This window comes from Mesocricetus auratus, unplaced genomic scaffold, assembly GCF_017639785.1.
Source record: "Mesocricetus auratus isolate SY011 unplaced genomic scaffold, BCM_Maur_2.0 Super-Scaffold_100004, whole genome shotgun sequence".
In the NCBI taxonomy this organism is placed as follows: Eukaryota; Metazoa; Chordata; class Mammalia; order Rodentia; family Cricetidae; genus Mesocricetus; species Mesocricetus auratus.
In genome coordinates this window covers 86,518,517-86,537,504 of record NW_024429189.1, presented here as the reverse complement: position 1 = coordinate 86,537,504, position 18,988 = coordinate 86,518,517, and the positions used below count along the sequence as shown (strand labels likewise).

Sequence of the window (18,988 nt, the reverse complement as noted above, 5' to 3'; positions counted from 1 at the left end):
CAAGGAATCTTACAAGTCATAAAAACTACATAATATTGGATAAGTTAAACAGACTAAGCATCAATCAGTTCATTTGCAAAATGTCAGAATAATATTGTAAAATGTATATGGTATCCTTACAGGGTGTCTGATGATGTTAGTTTTCCTCCTTCACACCAATAAATTAATGGGTTTTTAACAACATAAAACCTTTACGTCATAATTATAAAAAATAAAGAATCATAAAGGTCTAGATTTCATGCAATAAGAATATAAAGTTTTAATTTGTATTCTAGCTACACAATATAAACATGTAAAAATTAAAATCCTACAATGAAATATGGAAAGGAAAAAGATGACTTCCATCAGAGATCCATCATCCCTACCAATAACTAACATTTTGCGTGTTTTGTTTCGTTGGGGACAGAGTTACTATGTGTAGTCCTAAAGCTCACTTTGTACACCAGGCTAACCTTGAACTCAGCTCCAATAACTAATTTTAACCATTTGTAACTTTAGTGATGATTATCATGATTTAGTGGGAGCTAAGAAATCATCAACCTTCTCCCACTTCTGCCTTGTCAGCTCTGACACCGTTTTCATACAGCCATTGGGTTTACACTGGCTTATATGTAAGCCATTCTATTCTAAAAACCACAAAACCTATCAACTCATTTTCAAAACTATGCTCATTTGATTAATCCTTACAAAAGGTAGGTATGCAAACTACCTTTTAGAGAAGATTTTTAATTGTGCATCACTAAATTTACTACAATTGTTCAGATGGAGTCTTTTACTAATTGCTCAAATTACTATATTTCCCTTGTACCAAAATTTTTGCCTTCCCTTTGTTTTCACTGACAGGGGCATACATCATCTAATCATGAATATCATTATCACCCAGGTTCTCAAACATGATTGCCCTTTTCTCGGGGGGGTGAGCGCGGAGTTTCTCTGTGTAGCTTTGGAGCCTATCCTGGAACTAGCTCTTGTAGGCCAGGGTGGTCTCGAAATCAGAGATTCACCTGCTTCTGCCTCCCAAGTACAGGGATTAAAGGCCTACTCCACCAGCCAGCTCATGATTAGCCTTTTAAAAAATAAATCCAATGCTTAAGACATGTTTTTATCTGTAATTTTCTACTTTTAAATACATTGTTTTCTAGACTAGCAATGTAGTTAATATCCAGAGAAGTTTTTCTACCCTCTTGGGTCAATTCTACTTTGTATTAGATGACTCTTTATGCTCTTCTTTGGCTGGGGAGGCAATTGATCGCTACAGGCAAGACTAGTCTTGAATTCAGCTATCCTCTTTTCTCAGACTCCTAAATGCTGAGATTACAAGTATAAACCAGCATGTCTGGAGAGAATTCTAGTTAAGTACAGAACAAAGGGCTAGGGAGATGACTCAGCAGATAAAGTACTGTCATTTAAGCATTTAAGACCAGAGTTTGGATACTTAGAACCTACATAAAAGCTGGGCAGGCAAGGTAGCCACCTATAATCCCAATACTTGAGAGATTGAAACAGGACTAGATGCTTCTCTAGCTTGTTTCAACAAGAGATGATGCTTCCATAAATAAACCAAACCTGGGTTTAGTTCCCAGCACCCTCGTGGTGGTTTGACTATTTGTAACTCCAGCACAAGAGGCTGTCTCTTCTGACCTTTGAGAACTCCTACATGCAGGTGGTGGTACATACATTCAGGTACGCACACAGATGTGTTAAATAAATGAAAAAAAAAAAAAACTAGAGGGTATTGAGGGTTTGGTTCAATTGTAGAGTGCTTACCAAGCAAGCATTAAGTATGTACACACACACACACACACACACACACACACACACACACACACGTACATACTCTCTCTCTCTCTCTAAATGTAAGCAAAAAATTATCTTAATCAAGTGGAAAGCAACTGAGGAAAGCATGTGACTTCAACCTCTGGCCCCTCTACATACATTCACAGAAAAACATATACACACGTACAAAAAACATACTTTTATAAATAATAAAAGTTTTAAATTATTACTCACTATAGGGTGGTGGTAGCACGAACCTTTAATCCCATCCTCACTTGGGAGGCAGAGGCAGGCAGATCTCTGAGTTTGAGGCTAGCCTCATCTACAGAGCTAGTGCCAGGACAGTCAAAGACACATAGTGAAACCCTGTCTTGGGAAAAAAAAAAAACAAAACCCAACTCACTGTATTCCAGCTTCTTTCTCTTCTTTTTCTCCTTCAATTGTTCCTCATTTTCTCTAACTCTCCCTCCTTCCCTTGTTTCCTCTCCCAGTGTATCATAAAATAATGGATCTCGATGAGCAGCCTTCTTATGGAAATGCTTTGTTTTGGAACCACCTTTAACCAATACAACTTTTCTTTTCAAACAAGTGCAACCAAACATGCAGTCTGGTCGTCGGCAGTGAGCAGGCTGGCGCTTCTCCAAAGCTAGACTGGAACATACACAACCCAGGCGACAGAAGTCATTGTTGCATGGAGGGGCTCGTTTCCTTATGATGGTATGGATAGGCTTAGTTTTGAGAGACGCCTAAAGTTAAGTAAGAAAGTTAAAATTTTACTAAATCATCCCAATACCACCAACAACTTAAGAGCCACATATTGATCTACCTTCTGATTATGAGTACAAGACTAACACAGACTCAAAAGTCAGACTATGTATATAATTATAGTTCAGAGTAAATAAGCCCCTATTCTAATGCATTAGCACCTATCAGTGAAAGAAATTTCTCATTAAGAGCAAAAACATCAAATACAGATTACTTACTCACCAGAAACTACACAAAATGTTCTTCTGCACAACTAACAAATCTAAGGTGTATAGGTCAAACTTAATGTTCCATAAGGTTTTCCTGGAGCAGAAGCAGGCTATTACCTAGACTGCAATAGCAGCATATATGGTCTGCAAAATCTAATAATGACTAATCTATTATTTTATATAAGATGTCCTAAATAAACAATAGAGGGAAAAAATAATAAATACATGAATTTTTGTGAATAACTAGCAAATACATGACACAGACTAGACAGTTGACTCAGTAAATAAAATGCTCATATTCAAAGCAGCCACCTATAGTCACAGTACTTGGGGGACAGAGATGGGGATCCCTGGGGCCAGCTGTTAGCTAACTAGCTCCAGTTTCAACAAGAGATCCTATCTCCATAAAAACAGGGAGAAGGTCTAAACAAGCATTTGATATCAACTTTGATCTACAAACACATATATATGCACACATGTGTAATATACCTGCACACATATATGGATCATACATAGAAATACACATACACATATAAATTACAGAAAGCATTTACTGCCAACATCTCATGATCTTCCGCTCTAGAATTCAGTATTTTGTTTTATTTTTACTTATTGTGTGTACATGATGTGTGAGTGCATATGCCAGAGTACATAATTAGGGGTCAGAAAACAAAGTTGTACAGTTAGTTCTCTTTATCCACCTTCATATTATTTCTGGAGATTGAACTCAGGTTACCAGGTTTGTGCAGAAAGCATTTTTAGCTACTAAGCCAGTCTGCTAACCCTAGACTTTTATTTTTTTGTATTTACTCATATTATGTGTACAGTGTATGCATGTGCAACTGTGTGTGTGTGTGCGCCACCCATGCATACACACGTGAAGACCAGAGGTCAAAATCAGGCACCTGTACGACTTTTCACCTTTTTTGTTTGTTTGAGACAGGGTCTCACTATGTAACTTTGGCTGGCCTGGAGCTCACTGTGTAAACCAGGCTGGCCTGGAATTTACAGAAATTTGCCTGCTTCTGTCTCCTGAGTACTGGGACTAAAACCATATGCCAAGTAAGGTTTGTGTCCCACACCCTTAGTCCTAGCACTGAGGAGGAAGAGACAGGCAGATATCACCTAAGTAATTAAATGCTAAAACAAACTTAATCCATTTGCCAAAAGCATCAATGTCTAATTTCTAGCTAAGCACCAAATGCTTACAGAAAATAGCAAATACTTACTTGAGCGGTGAGTAGAGTTGTCAATGAGACATCTGCTCGCTCTTCGGTAATATAGGTCCTTGGTCTTCCTTCCCAGAGTGCGCAGTCTTCCAGGTCCATAAGCTTTACTTGAGATTTTGACAAGCCTGGAGGGCGTGTTCCCTGCTGCTGCAACTGCTGCTGTTGTGCCTGCCGTAAACTAATCTGCTTTGGAAATGCGCTTTCATCTACAGTTGGCACAACGAAGTTAGTCACCTGGCTATCTGAGGCTATACTTAAGGAATTCTTTGTAATTTTCTCTCCTGGGATCACATGAGAGTTTTTCTGCTTTGGTGAAACAGAGTATGGCAAAATAGACTTATAAGATGATTTAGTTCGACCACTGAGTGTTGTCTGTTTGCTTTGAGATTTTGTTTTTCGAGAGGCAGTGGTTACAGAATGAGACTTCACAGAATAAGAGGTAGAAGGGGAAACAGTAGATTGCTTCTTTAGCACACTATCAAGAGTTCGAACATAGCTAGTACTCTTGGTAGGTAGCTGGTATACTACTGGAGACGTGGGAGCATTGGAAGAGAAACCCATGCTTGTTTCCATCAGCTTCCCTTCATTTTCCAAGTACTCATCTAGCTTATCACTACAGAAAGCAGACCGGTTTTTCAGTGAAGCCTCTGCATTTCCACCTAAAATAAGCAGACATGAGACATTAAAACCTAGGAGAGTTTCAGATCTCTAAGAAAAACATTCTACAAGGTGAGGAGTACTGAGCTAAATGCTATTGAGACTTCCCTAAACTGTTCCTACTCCGAAAGAAGAATAGAAAACTAAGACAAATGAGACAGTGTCTCAGATACAAGTCAAAAATCTTTTCACCTAACTAAAGTAATCAGTGATGAATAGAAATATAACAGCAAGAAAACAAAATAAATTAAATCAAAGAAAACTTCAACAGAATGCCAAGGTATTATTTAAGAAACCTGAGTCCCTGGAGTCTGAAACAAAAGGCAAGGAACGAGGGAAAGTCATAAAAGGCAGACCATAACCTTTAAGGTTTTCATCTGTTTGTTTTTACTTTATTTTGAAACAAGTTCTCACTATGTAGCCCTAGATGTCTTGGATCTGGAACTAGACCCCTTAAAATCCTCCTCTGTTTGCCAACCAAGTGACTCAACTACAATGGTTTATCACCAGACCCTGCAACATTCCATTTTTAGGAAAGCAAAATAGTAGTAAAGGTTTAACATATTACAATTGTTGTAAGACTATACAACAAACTCAAAGGTGAAGATTTATTTTAGACAAACAGTAAACTAAGCTGGTTAGGGTGTAAATAGCAAACAAATGCAGTGAGAAATAGGTTCATAGTGCCAATGAAAACGTTTGGGTTACAAGTTTATTCTAAAGCATGAGACTATCAGAATTCCTAGACAATTTTGAAGCACATAGTTCTGAAATGATGCTTTTGTAACTAAGCATAACAAAAGGAAATACAGTTTGAAAGCTACGAGGATTATTAGGTTTGAAGTGGCTAGGAAATGGAACCCCAGGGAGTGGCTAGGGAGAAAACAAACACCAGTAAGACAATGTTTTCACTTCAGTTTAAAGGAGAGATGGGGAGATAAGGACAAGTGGTTGACTGAGACTGATGTGATTTGAAACCCTAACTGGCCTAGAACCCGCTCTGTAGTCAAACTGGACTCAATCTCATAGAAATCCACCTGTCCCCAGTGCTGGGATTAAAGGCAAGTGCCACCAGCCTAGTCCAAGACTACGTCTTTCAGAACATATGTAGTATTTAAAACAAAAACTAATGACCAGCCAGGCTTGGTGGCATATGCTGGTAATTCTAACACTTGGGAGGGTGAGCAGGAGTACTGGGAGTTCAAGCTAGCGTTCCACACTCAATGAGACTACATCTCAAAAACAGAATAAGAGCTGGACTTGAGCTGGGTAATAAAGTGCTTGAGAAGCTGTTAGGACCCATGTTTAATCTCTAGTACAAGGAAAAAAAAAACAAAAAACAAAAAACCACACACACGAAGCCAAAAAGCTAATTACCTTCATTCCTAGATGCAGAAGCACTGTGAAATTTTCCTCTCCATCCTTTGATCTTGGTGAAGTCATTGGTCTTCCCTGTCCTAGAAACAAAAGGAAACCCAGCATCTATAAAAGAAAAAGCAAAAGAAATGACCAGAGTTCTAGTCAGCAAAATATATAAAATTACTGTTTCTCTACTATGATAAACCTGTGCATTAATTCTATGCCAAGAAATGAAAGATTTACTATAAAAATATCCTAGATACCTAAATATCCCAAATTGGAGAATAAAAGTAATGTTTTAAATTTTATACTACAAATAATCTAAACCTAAAGAAGAAAAACAGCATTCTATTATATAAATGCTACACACTTACCAGGAGAGGCGGGGTTGGTTCCTGTAAGGTTCCAAAAGGGAAAGCTGGTAGCTGGAGCCAAAGGCAGTTGTACTCCCAAGTATTTAAGATCAATGCTCATGGTTGGATCCACTGAATTTAGTTTTAAGCCCACTACAAGAAAAAAGGCCACAGCTCATATTATCTCCTTTCTTCCTTTGGGGAAAAATTTTTTTTTGCTCAGAGTTAATAATAAAGGAAATGGTAAAAACCAAAATGATTACATAAACAGTAACAGCTCCCTTTATGGTATTACATATTATCTACCCTTGAATATGTGCAAGATCTATGACTTCTTTACAACCAATGGAATGTGGCATGGGAACACACATGATCATGTACGTGTGATAACCTAGAAGTGTTACTAAAGCTGCAAGGAAATAAATTCTGTTAATTAATAAGCTAAAGGGGACTCTTATTGGTGGTAGCACATGCCTTTAATCCCAGCACTTGAGAGATGGAGGCAGGCTGATGTCTGTGAGTTCAAAGCCAGTCTGGTCTACACAGAGAAACCCTATCTCCAAAAAAGCAGGGGAGGGAAGGAGGGGGGACAAAGAGAGTGAGAGAGAGTGAGAGAGTGAGAGAGTGAGAGAGAGAGAGAGAGAGAGAGAGAGAGAGAGAGAGAGAGAGAGAGAGAGAGAGAGAGAGAGAGAGAGAAATAAGGAGAAACTCAAACATAACCAGAGTTTTAAAAGATGCAAAATGTCCCCATTTTGAAGAGAAAACACTACTTTCTTACTGTGATACATTATATATTTACACATACACACACATATATATACATACACGTACATATATGTAAAATTATTGTTAGAATAAGGACCTAGGATAAAAAGACTAGATTACTGAATCTACTATGAAAAGTATAAAGGAAGGATATAGATATAAGATAAAAAGGTATACTACTGAAATCCAGTATCAAAAAGCAACTACTAGTTTTAAATCTTTTACATTGGATTGGACTTCTGTATATTATATATAAATGTTGTATACTGATACAAACTTGGGATTAATTTTGCTAAAATATACTGTGTCTAGTCCTTGAAAGTTATTATCAACTATATAGGACAATAAGGAAATGTAGTTTAGTAAATAGTCTACTATTACAATCGAATTTGTAGTCACCTTAGGTATGTTTACAAGCTCAGATATTTTAGAAAGGCAGTTTGACTTCAGAAATCTACAGAATATGGTCTTTAACATGTTTTAATAACATAGGTTCTTTTTTATGACAATGACAGACAGGAAGTGAGGTAACTGGGCAGAAATACTATATAAGTAGGGAGAAATAGGGACTCACTCTCTTGTCTGCTGAGACACTAAGCAGGTAAGGTGCGCTGTGGTTTGCTCCTTCTCTCTGATCTCTAAGCATTTCCCTCAATATCTGACTCCGGGTTTTAATTACTTAGACCAATTAAGAACTATTTACAAGGACCTACATGTGTTAAATTGTAAAGTACTTTAGAAGTTCCAGAGAAATAAAAAAATTGCTAGTTGAGAGGTACTAAAATGAAGTCAAGGGTTGAAAGGAAAGAGAAAATAAAGAACAGAATTAAGCAAAAAAGAGATAGGAAGGAAAAAGATGACGACAACAATAGACAGAAGACAAAGTGGCTTGTCCACACTTTGAAACTAAGCTAGTACCTTCTTGGAGTGCAGGATGTATCACCTGCTTATGCCGCAAAGACTTCAAATCTTCTATTAATTCTTTTTCCAACTGTGAAATTCTTGTTCTGCAACCTACTCACAAAACAGTGATATAATAAAAAAAATGTACATATCAGAGAGAATAAATGTTCCACACTTCACTACTACAGCAAATATATCTAAATTTATACTGTTATATAATACCTGAATCATTTGTAGTTGTAGTCGGAAGACTAGAAGGTTCTTCTGTGGTCCCATCAACTGCATGAATATCTAGTGCCTCCTATATATTAAAAATAAAATCCGGTTTATGTTGTTTCTAAAATTTAAAGGGGGGGGGGGGGAGATGACAATGACCAGAGGCTGGAGGGAGTGCTCAGTAGGTACAGTGCTTGCCATGTAATCCTGAGAACCTGGTTTATTCCCAGTACCCATGTAAAAGCTGGGTATGGTGGCACTTTTACATAACCTCTAGTGGGGTTCAGGGTGAAGGAGACAGGAGCCTAGCCAATCGGTGAGCTCCAAATTCAATAAGGATACCCTGTCTCAAAGAATCAAGACTGAAAACAATGAAGAAGGTGTCACTCTAGCCTCTACACACATTCACACAGGCAGGCACACTGACACCCAAGTACATACATATACCACTCATACACAGAGTTTTTTAAAAAATGATGATGATGATGATGATGATAAAGACTAAGAGTATGAAAACACCATGTTTCAGCAATAACTTCAAATTCATAGGAGTAATTAGTCTCATACTTTTGGGGGTTTCTTGTCTTTTTTTGGGGGGTGGGGTGGCAGGGTTTCACGTAACTCAGGCTGGTCAAACTCATTTAAGTAGCTGAATGTGGCAGTCAATTCCTGATCATGTACCTCTCTATCTCCCAAGTGTTAGGACTGCAGACATCCAGTGTGATGTACTTTATTATTTTATGCAGTATCGGCAGTTATTATTTTAATCACAAGGGGCCAAGATGTAGTCCAGTAGTAGAACACCTGCTTTATTATATATAAGGACCTAGTCTTGTTCTCCAGTACTATTCTCCCCCATTCCTGCTACAAACACAGAGATGGGGTGCTCAGAGAAAGAAAGAGAAAGAAAAAGAGGAAGGGGGAAGTAGTAAGTGAAGGGGGAGGAGGAAGAGGAGAAACACCGCTACCACCAGAAAAAAGACAATTTCATACTAAACCAACATCAAACTATATTTACATATTATCTGTATGCTCATGTCTCATAGCCTATATAAAGAAGCTTTCTCAGTAACAGAGGAGGAAAAGACCATGTAGAAAGACATCCGACATCTGTAGTCAAATTAGAAATACTAGACTCCTTAAAATACCTGTATGAAAAATATTATGCATGTAGAGTCAGAGGAGGACAAACCAAAAAACAATCTATGGGTAAGACTCAAGTCATCGAGACTACTAGCACTGAGCTGGACATGGTAGCACATACTGTTAGTCCCAGCTCTCAGAGGAAGCAGCAAAAGAATCTCTGTGAGTTCAAGGCTAGACTAATCTAAAGAGGAGACAGAGTTCTAGTACAGCAAAACCTATGCAGAGGTATCCTGTCTCCAAAAAAGAAAAAGAAAAAAGAAAAAAGAAAAAAAATTGCTAGTATTTGGTTTTCCAAAACTCTACGCCACTGTTATTAACTAGTGGTAGGAGAAATGAAGTAGCTTAGAAAACAACAACAAAAAGTGAACTTTTCATGTATTGTTAAGCTTTCTTTGAGTCTACAATAATGAAAATTCCAAGTTCAATTTCCAGCAATAACGTCCAGCTCAAAATGGCCTGTAACTCTAGCTCCAGGGTAACCCAACACCTGTGGCATCCACAGGCACCTGTGCTCACATACACAGACACACATAAATCTTTTTTTTAATCAGATAAATACACTGTATAAATTATAGTGAGATCTAAGCAAGGGGACATTTTAAAAGTCTATCTCAAAGCAAGAAGTGATCACTGTTAACTAAACCAAACATGAAGATACTCATTCCCTTTCCCAAACATACTCATAAATGGATTCATTAACAAAAGTAGATGTTAAATTTTAACCTGATATACAATTCAAGACAGATCTTAGAAAGAAAGCTGATCATCACAATCTTACCTTTGATTCAAAGGAAACAAAGAGCACACCATCCACATCTTCCAGATCAGGCTTCACATCAGGGAAAGTATTTCCAGGGCCTACAGGAATATTCTTTGTAGCAGTTAAAGACTTCCCTGTATTTTTAGGTGGTCTCCCTGCCTTAGAGAGTCTCAACTTTCGAGGCCTTCCTCTTTTCCCAGGAGTATTTGGATTTGGAGAAGCACTCTGACTAGCATTCACAGTCTTTGAGGGTGTTGTCATTTTAAGCATAGTTGTTCGCTTTCTGCCTAAGTCCTCTTTTCCTGAAAATGAGTCTCCAGTTGATTCCTTTGAACTGTCATTTATTCTTTCTGTGCTACTGTTATCAAATATGTCAGGGTATTTCCACTGAGGTTCTTTAAGTAAAGTATATTTTTGTGCCATTCTGAGATCTGATGAATGTTTTCTGAGACTATTTTCTGAATCCTTACTTAAGCAAAAGCCAGTTCCACCAGAATTTTCAATATATGCAGGCAAATATTCTAATTCTTCCAACACAGACTTATCTTTTCGAGATGTGGAAAACATATTATCAGGCAGTTCAGAAATCTTCACTGTGCTTTTAGTGACAGCACAGGGCTCTAGGTAAACCACTGGCATTTTTCCAGCATCCAATTTAAACATTTTAGCTTTAGCAACACCTGGGCTACTTGGTAGCCATTTATAAGATGGATGGTCAGCTTCCAGGCTATCAACTTTATTGTGTCTCTTTAGTTGTTTCTCTAATATAGGATCATCATCGCTGTTGGAGTATACATCTGTTTCCTCATCTGTCTCTTCTTGTTTCACGGTGACCCCTTCTGGGCATTCACCGAGTTCATAATCATAATCATCTAGAGGCTCCTCTTTAATGACGACATTGAAGTTTCCATTTGGGTTTAATGGTGAGGCAATCTGGGAACCATCTTCAAAACTGTTTGAAATAAGACTAGAGAGATAGAAATAAAAAGCACAGAGCTATCCATAAACAAAACTCAAGAAGGGAAAAACATTTAAGATCAATAATGAATCAGATTTCACGAGCCATTCCTTAAAAACTCTCTGTAATTTAACAAAGTACTCAAAAGCAATTTATCAACATAACAAATTTACCAATGTTTCATTAAAAAATACAACTTTCTGAGCAGTGGTGGTGCATGCCTTTAATTCCAACACTTGACAAGCAGGGGCAGGTGGATCTCTGTGAGTTCGAGGCCACACAAACCCACTTTACTGTCTCAGTTGAACAGAATACAATTCCAACTCTAATTTATCAATAGAATACTAATATCTTTCAAGACTTACTAACTTAATATAGATTGTCCTTATAAAATCCAAATATATCAAATATGCACAATCAACTATATGAACAGTAATCACTTACTCCTATACAACTTGTTCAAAACCCTTCAATGAGTAACTTCTACTCTGGTTAAAATGTAGATGGTAACAAAACAGGAGTGGCCTCTCACTATGTAACTGAGGAAGAACCTTTCCTTCAGATCCTCCTGTCTTCACCTCCCCAGTTATGGGCGGATTCCAGGCACTCATCACCACTCCTGGCTTTGTGCAGCACCGGGGATGGGACTAGTAGAACACATTGCCCACTGAACTACCTTTCCAACTCCCACTCTATACTTTAAATAGGCAGATTTTATAGCATGTCAACATCTTATGATGTAAAAAAGTTCTCATTATAAAGTGTATATGTGTAAACGTGTGTTTACATGTGCTAGTCAGAGGACAACTACTGGGAGTCAGTCTTCTCCTTCATGATGTTGAGTTCTAGAAGAATCAAACTCAAATTTACTTGTCAGAATATTCCACCTAACATATGGAACTTTCTCATTTCTCAAAGATCACATTTTAGGCCATATACACATCTTAACAATTTTTTTAAATTAAATAGCTTCTCAAATTTTTCCACATCACAATGGAATAAAACAAGAAAACACTATCAAAGGAAACTACAGAAACTGTTCAAATACCCAGAGATTGAGAAATAAACACTTCAGTGATTAATAGGGTAACTGAAGAAAAAGATAAAAGAAACTTTAAATTCATAGAATCAAATAAAAATGAAATTACAACTTATCAGAATTCTTGGGTTACACTTCAAAAATTAGAATCCAAGAAAGGTAGTGGTGCATGCCTTTAAAATCAGCAGAGGCAGATGGATCTCTATGAGTTCTATGCCAGCCTACTCTACATAGTGAGTTCCAGGACAGCCAGGTCTATGTATAAAGAGACTCTGTCACAACAAAACAAAACAAAAACAAAAAAAGTAGAATTCAATTAAGGACAGACTTCAAGGTCTTAGAAAAACAAGACTAACCATCAAATCAGTAAATGAAAGAAACAATAGATAAAGGATGCAATTAATGATAGAGATGAAGCTGGGCGTTGGTGGCACACACATTTAATCCCAGCACTCAGGAGGCAGAGGTAGGCGGATCTCTGTGAGTTCAAGGCCAGCCTGGTCTACAGAGCGAGTTCCAGGAGTCGTCCAAAGCAATACAGAGAAACCAAAAATAAAAAATGATACAGAGATGAAAAGAATAGAGTTGATTAAACAGATGTTTCTTTGAAAAGATAAAATAAACCCCCCTTTGTCTAACCAAGAAAGCATATTCAAACTCCTAAAATTAGAGATGAAAAAGGGACATTACCACGGATAAGAATGGAATATTGAAAATTACTAGGGAATATTAGGAAATATTTCCTGATGAACAAAGATACAAAAATTCTCAACAAAGACTTGGAGAGATGGCTCAGAGGTTAAGAGCACTGCTGCTCTTTCCAGAGGTCCTGAGTTCAATTCACAGCAACCACATGGGTGCCAGGCTGAATAAAATTTGAGGAGAAAGCCAGTGGAGTACCAGTATTCATCTTTCTGTACCTCCTGATAATGGATTCATGTGGCCAGCTGCTTCACACTACTGCTACTACCAAGCCTTTCACACCATGATGGACTGTATCCTCAAACTGTGAGCCAAAAAGAAATCCTTCCTTCCTTAAATTGCTTTTGTCAGGAACAAGTAAGTAACCCTACACAAAAATCTGTTCAAGTACAGATGGTCGGCTAGGCTAGGCATTGTTGGACTAGGCCTTGTTACAGTAATACTGTTTTGTTGTTTTAGTTTTTGAGACAAGGTCTCTTGATGTAGTTCTGGCTGTCCTGGAACTTGCAATGTAGACCAGGTTGGCCTTAAAGCAGAGATCCTGCTTCTGCCTCCCAAGTGCTGAGATTAAAGGTATATACCATACCCAGCTGTATTTTTTTTTTAATATTCCTGGACTGAGTTCATAGAAATTTGCATCTAAATTCATGAGAGATAGCAATGTTTAGTTTTAATTTCTTGGGTTGATATCAGGGTTGTAAATCTCCCCAGAAAGAAGTTAAAAGTGTTCCATACTATACAGTTTGTACAAGACTGACAGTTTTTCATTATGTTATTGAATTTATCAATAAATGTATAGAAATTTCTTTTAAGTTTCAACTCATAAATTCAACTTTGTTATTTTCTGTTCTTTTTACTTCATCTTTATCTTGCTAAATTTTTACTTTATGTATAGAAATAATTATAAATTTTAAAACAATATAATAAAATGATTTGATGCAGTCTTAAAAGGAAAATCTCAAGTTAAAAAAATTCTTCAAAACAAAAAAAAATTTTTTTCCTAAATGGATTACTGTGTGTCAAATGTGTGTGACTCGTCATGTCTAATGCCTGTTTCACTAGTGGTCAGTAAAACTAGAAAGCAAGCCCGGCTTCCATAGAAGGCTTTTTTATAATGCTTTTTTCTTTGAGTCAGGACTTCTTTGTATAGCCCTGTCTGTGCTTGAACTCATAGAGATCTTCCTGCCTCTGCCTCCAGAGTGCTGGGATTAAAGGTGTGCACCACCATTCTGTTGCCTTTTTTAAAACAATATTTTTTACTACTTCAACACATAGGAAGTTGAATTCAAATATCCACCACCAAATATAAACTATGACAGAGTTGAAATTAGCAAAACACTAGCTTTCTATTATCTTTCACGGGCCTTGTCCTTTTGCCTACACTGTCCTTCATCAGCTCATGCTACCATCTCATCTCCTGGGCTAAGTTTTAAACTTTACACACCTAAATTTCTTTACACGTGTGTGCGCGCACGCGCGTGTGTCTGTTTATATTATAGGCTAGAACCTGCATATGACAGAGAGCTTTGTATTTTTCTACATTTGGTGTATTGGTAAGTCTATTGCTTTTGCTTTAACAGACCTTTGTATCAGGGGTTAGTAAATTTAAGACTTAAGTCCATACTTCATTCATCATCTGTTTTTTTTGTGACTTGCAAACTAAGAATAGTTCTTACATGTTTAGATGGTTAGGAGAAAAAGAAGGAAGGGTATTTCATGATCTCTGAAAATTATAAACCGAAATTTCAGTGGTCATTTGCTGGATCATAGCTGTGTTTATTTTATGTAGTATATGGATTCTTCTGTGCTTTAGTGGCAGAGCTGTCATAGTTTAAATGTTTTACTATTTTTTTAGCCTTTTACAGAAAATAAATTCCTATTTTAGACCTTCTGCTTTTCTTAATATATGTATTTAAAACTAAATTTGCCTGTGAACACAACTTTAGTTTGCATTCTATACACTGACATTTGCATTGTTTCTTATTTATTGTTAGTTCATTTCTGACCAAGAGCATAAGTAACTTAACCTTTGAAATTATTATTATTTGTCAAGGACTGTGGAAGTATACAGCAGGTGATAACTAGTGTTCAGATGTCAGCCCACCAAAGGAATGATTCTTTTTGTAGGAGGAGAATCCCATCCAGGCATGGTCTGTGGGACCATTGACTCTAGAAACTATGGCTCCTGTTTGTAATTTCACTTGTGCAAAAGCAGTTTTCATGTCTTCCCAATACCTGCAATGTTAATGTGCGATTTCATATATGTGTATGCAATCTCATGATTGCATCTCAAACTTATGAACACATATATCCGTGAATGGTGAGGAAGATGACTTCTCATTAAACTGTATGATTTTGATATATAGAAAATATACTAGGATTTGCCTCATAGCTCAATATATTGTCTCACGAGGACTGTGAGGCACTTAAAAGCCTGCTTTGTTCCTTTTACTCATACTAACACAAGAAAATAATTTCTCCTCAGTCTAAGAGAAACTGCACACATTAGCTCAATTTCACCTCAGAGCAAGTTCAAACTATATTAAAAGTTTCTGTAAATGGATCATAAGTTTAAAACTTTACAATTATGCACAAGGTCAGAGTCACAGGTATCTAACCATGGTTATTAACATAAAGCAGCCTAAAAATAATCATGCCAGCCGGGCGGTGGTGGCGCACGCCTTTAATCCCAGCACTCGGGAGGCAGAGGCAGGCGGATCTCTGTGAGTTCGAGGCCGGGCTGGACCGATAGCCTCCGAAACAATACAGAGAAACCCTGTCTCGTAAAAACCAAAAAAAAAAAAAAAAAAAAATCATGCCAGTTCCTCACTTACCAAGTCTGGCTGATATAAAATCTATGTCTCAAAGCTTGTCTCACTGGTACTGTGTCCCCACCCTTTGGTCACAGTCTTACCCCAGAAACCTTGAAACGTGCTGCCATGGTATATGGTTCAGCTCTTATCACTCACCCAAAGGAATGTGCTTTTGACCAATGAGATGTAACTCTTGTAATTTATTATTGCTTTAAGCCTCCGGTAAAAAAATAGTGTATTTAAGCTAGGTAAACATAGAAGCTAGGAGAGAATTAAAACAAAGGAGAACTAGAAGCTGCAGACGTAGAATTCAGAGTCAGCAAAAGAATAAAGAACATGACTCCAACAGCACATGTTTGAGTTATTCTGTAAGCCTTCAAATTAGAAGTCTTCTAAATTCTCTTTGGTACACTGTAGCCTCTAACCTGAGCCCTGGAGGTAGTTTTGTGATTGACTCACAAACTCCGAAAATAGTAGTAGTAGTAGTATTAATAATAATATTTTTGGTTTTTTTGAGATAAGGGTTTCTTTGTGTTAACAGTCCTAGCTGTCCTGGCACTCACTCTGTAGACCAGGCTGGCTTCAAACTCAGAGATCCACCTGCCTCTGCCTCCCAAATGCTGGGATTAAAGGTGTGCTTCTGACTACTGAGTTATCTCCAGCCCACTCTTATTCAGGCTGGTCTTGAATTCATGGATTCAAATTAGTCTTTCTCAGTCTCCTTTCCATTTCTTCCTTGCTATTAATCCCTTGTAAGATATATAGCTGGCAAAGATTTTTTTTCCACTCTATGGACTTCTTTTGCTTTGGTAGTACCAGGAGGTAAACACTTTACCCCAGAGCTATACAGACCTAACTGTTTTAGGCTATTTCTTTATTTTGTTCCTTTTTGTGATACAGAGCTTTTTTAACTTCATTCAACTTGCTTGTCAATTTTTTTTGTGGCTTCTCTGTGGCTTTGGAGGCTGTCCTAGAACTCACTTTGTAGACCAGGCTGGCCTCGAACTCACAGAGATCCGCCTGCCTCTGCCTCCCAAGTGCTGGGATTAAAGGCGTGCGCCACCAACGCCCGGCTGCTTGTCAATTTTTGCTATGACTCAATCTTTAAAAGTTCTTTACAAAACGTCTTTGCTTATTCCTGTACTTTAAAATGTGTCTTCCCCACCCCCTCGGTGTTTTCCTCTAGCTCAGGTTCTCAACATGTGAGTCTCGACCCCTTTGAGATTGTGTATCAGCTATCTTATATACTGGATATTTCCATTTTGATCATAGTAGCAAAATTACAGTTATGAAGCAACAAAATAAATTTATGGTTAGGGGTCACCACAAATAAAGAACTATGTTAAAAGGTCACAGCATTAGGAAGGTTGTGAACCACTGCTCCAAGCTGTTTGAGTTTCAGGACTGACATTAAGGTTTTTGATTCATTTTGAACAGATTTGTTTTCCACTTTTGGTTTCTTGAGATAGGGTTTCTCTGTGTAGCTTTGTATACTAGGCTGGCCTCAAACTCACAGAGATCCACCTGCCTCTGCCTTGGAGTGCTTGGGATTAAAGGCCTGTGACACCACCGCCCAACTGATCCATAAAATCTTTTTTTTAAAAAGCAAAACAAATTAAAAACATGAAGAAAAAAATAATGTGTATATATACTTATATAATATTCTGCCTTTAAGGTTAATAGCACAGAGATTTTTAAATATTTGAAATTTTCTGGATAGGAGTTATTTTTCTTATTTATGAGCCTACTGTTCACACTTAAGTTTATGCTAATGAGTTGACTGCATAGTGCACCCCTACCTTAAGCAGTTTCAATATCAGCCTGGCTACCAAAAAGATGAACACTGGTTAGAGAACTGGCACTCTTGAGTCTCTGAGTCAGTTCAGCCTCTGGGGAGAGCAAAGTGGACAGGAGATCTGTACAACATTTCCTTTTCCTGAGTTCTGTGAATGAATTTAAGCAAGTTAGTGAATCTAAGGGAGATTAGAATTTCCAGATCCATAACCTGCTGATTAAAAAGGGTGGTCTGGGGCTAGTTTCTGAAACAGGGGCAACCTTTTTGATGATAATGCCCTTAAAACTGTAGGCCTAACACTGAGTTGTTAGTGTCAAAACCAAATGTAGTATATCATACGTGGTTGAAACATGATATACTAAGACTCCCTTGTCCTAAACTTTGCTTTCCTCATTTTCAGTTGCCTGATGGTGAGCCAAGGTACAGAAGTAAGTAATGCCAAGTGGTAGTGACACATGCCTTTAATCCCAGCACATACAAGGCAGAAACAGGCAGATCTCTGTGAGTTCAAGGCCACCCTGAACTCAAATTCCAGGACAGACAGAGCTGTTACACAGAGAAACCGTCTCAAAAAACGAAACAAACAAAACAAAGACAAAAACAAATTAGTAAATTTAAGATTATAATTACTGCATTTTGTTATTATAGTTAACCTCTTACTGTGATAGTTAACATGTACATAGAAAAGAACATAGCAAGTATTCAGGCTTTAACACCATCTGTAGTTTCAGGTATCCTCTTGGTCTTAGAATTTATCTTCTACTGAAAATCAGGGCTTATTATAGTACTATTCTGACTTTTTGTTTGTTTATTTGAGACAGGGTTTCTCTGTGTAATAGTCCTGGCTGTCCTCAAACTCACAAAGATCCACCTGTCTCTGTCTCCTGAGTGCTGGGATTAAAGGTGTACACAACCACTGCCCAGCCTGACTTTGTTTTTAATTTAGAATGTATATACCCTTGAAAAATTACACAGATTACTAACAGTTATCAGCCTTCCATTTAAAAATTAAAAGTCCAGAGCCAGCAAGACAGCTCAGCAGGTAAAGGCACTTAGTGCCAAGCCTGATAATCGCCGGGACCCACATGGTAGAATAAAAGAACCAATTAATGCAAGTTGTCTCCTGATTTCCACACAAAAGCTGTGCATACATAAAATAAACAAATATTAAGAGTCCAACACAGGCCAGGTGGTGGTGATGCAGGCCTTTAATCCCAGCACTCAGGAGGCAGGGTCAGGTAGATCTCTATGAGTTCGAAGTCAGCCTGGTCTACAGAGTAAATTCCAGGACAGTCAAGGTTACACAGAGAAACCCGGTCTTAGGGAGAAAAAAAAGTCTGACATGAAGCCAGGCATATTGAAACAGCAGCACTCAGAATGTTAAGGTATAATGGTGAGTTAAAGAACAGTCTGTACTGTGTGCAGACACTAGTTCTCAAAACAAAGCAAAAATGACTGACTACTTGAAGTCAAGGCAAATTGGAAGAGATGGTGCAACAATCTGAATTATAAATTACAATCAAGAGACAGAGGAAAGCCAGGT

The 18,988-nt window shown here is 37.7% G+C and overlaps 1 protein-coding gene across 10 annotated transcripts in view; it reads right to left on the bottom strand.

Annotated features, from left to right (window-relative positions):
- Mga (MAX dimerization protein MGA) overlaps nt 1–18,988 on the bottom strand; it is an 82,511-nt gene that overhangs the window by 32,981 nt on the left and 30,542 nt on the right. For all 10 annotated transcript variants that reach the window (XM_040746074.1, XM_040746072.1, XM_040746075.1 and 7 more), the window contains exons 3-9: nt 10,157–11,105; nt 8,239–8,317; nt 8,032–8,127; nt 6,370–6,501; nt 6,014–6,118; nt 3,980–4,638; nt 2,180–2,522 (exon numbers count right to left, since the gene is read on the bottom strand). In XM_040746074.1, coding sequence (XP_040602008.1) covers nt 2,180–2,522; nt 3,980–4,638; nt 6,014–6,118; nt 6,370–6,501; nt 8,032–8,127; nt 8,239–8,317; nt 10,157–11,105 — 2,363 coding nt within the window. The remainder of the gene's footprint in view (nt 1–2,179; nt 2,523–3,979; nt 4,639–6,013; nt 6,119–6,369; nt 6,502–8,031; nt 8,128–8,238; nt 8,318–10,156; nt 11,106–18,988) is intronic.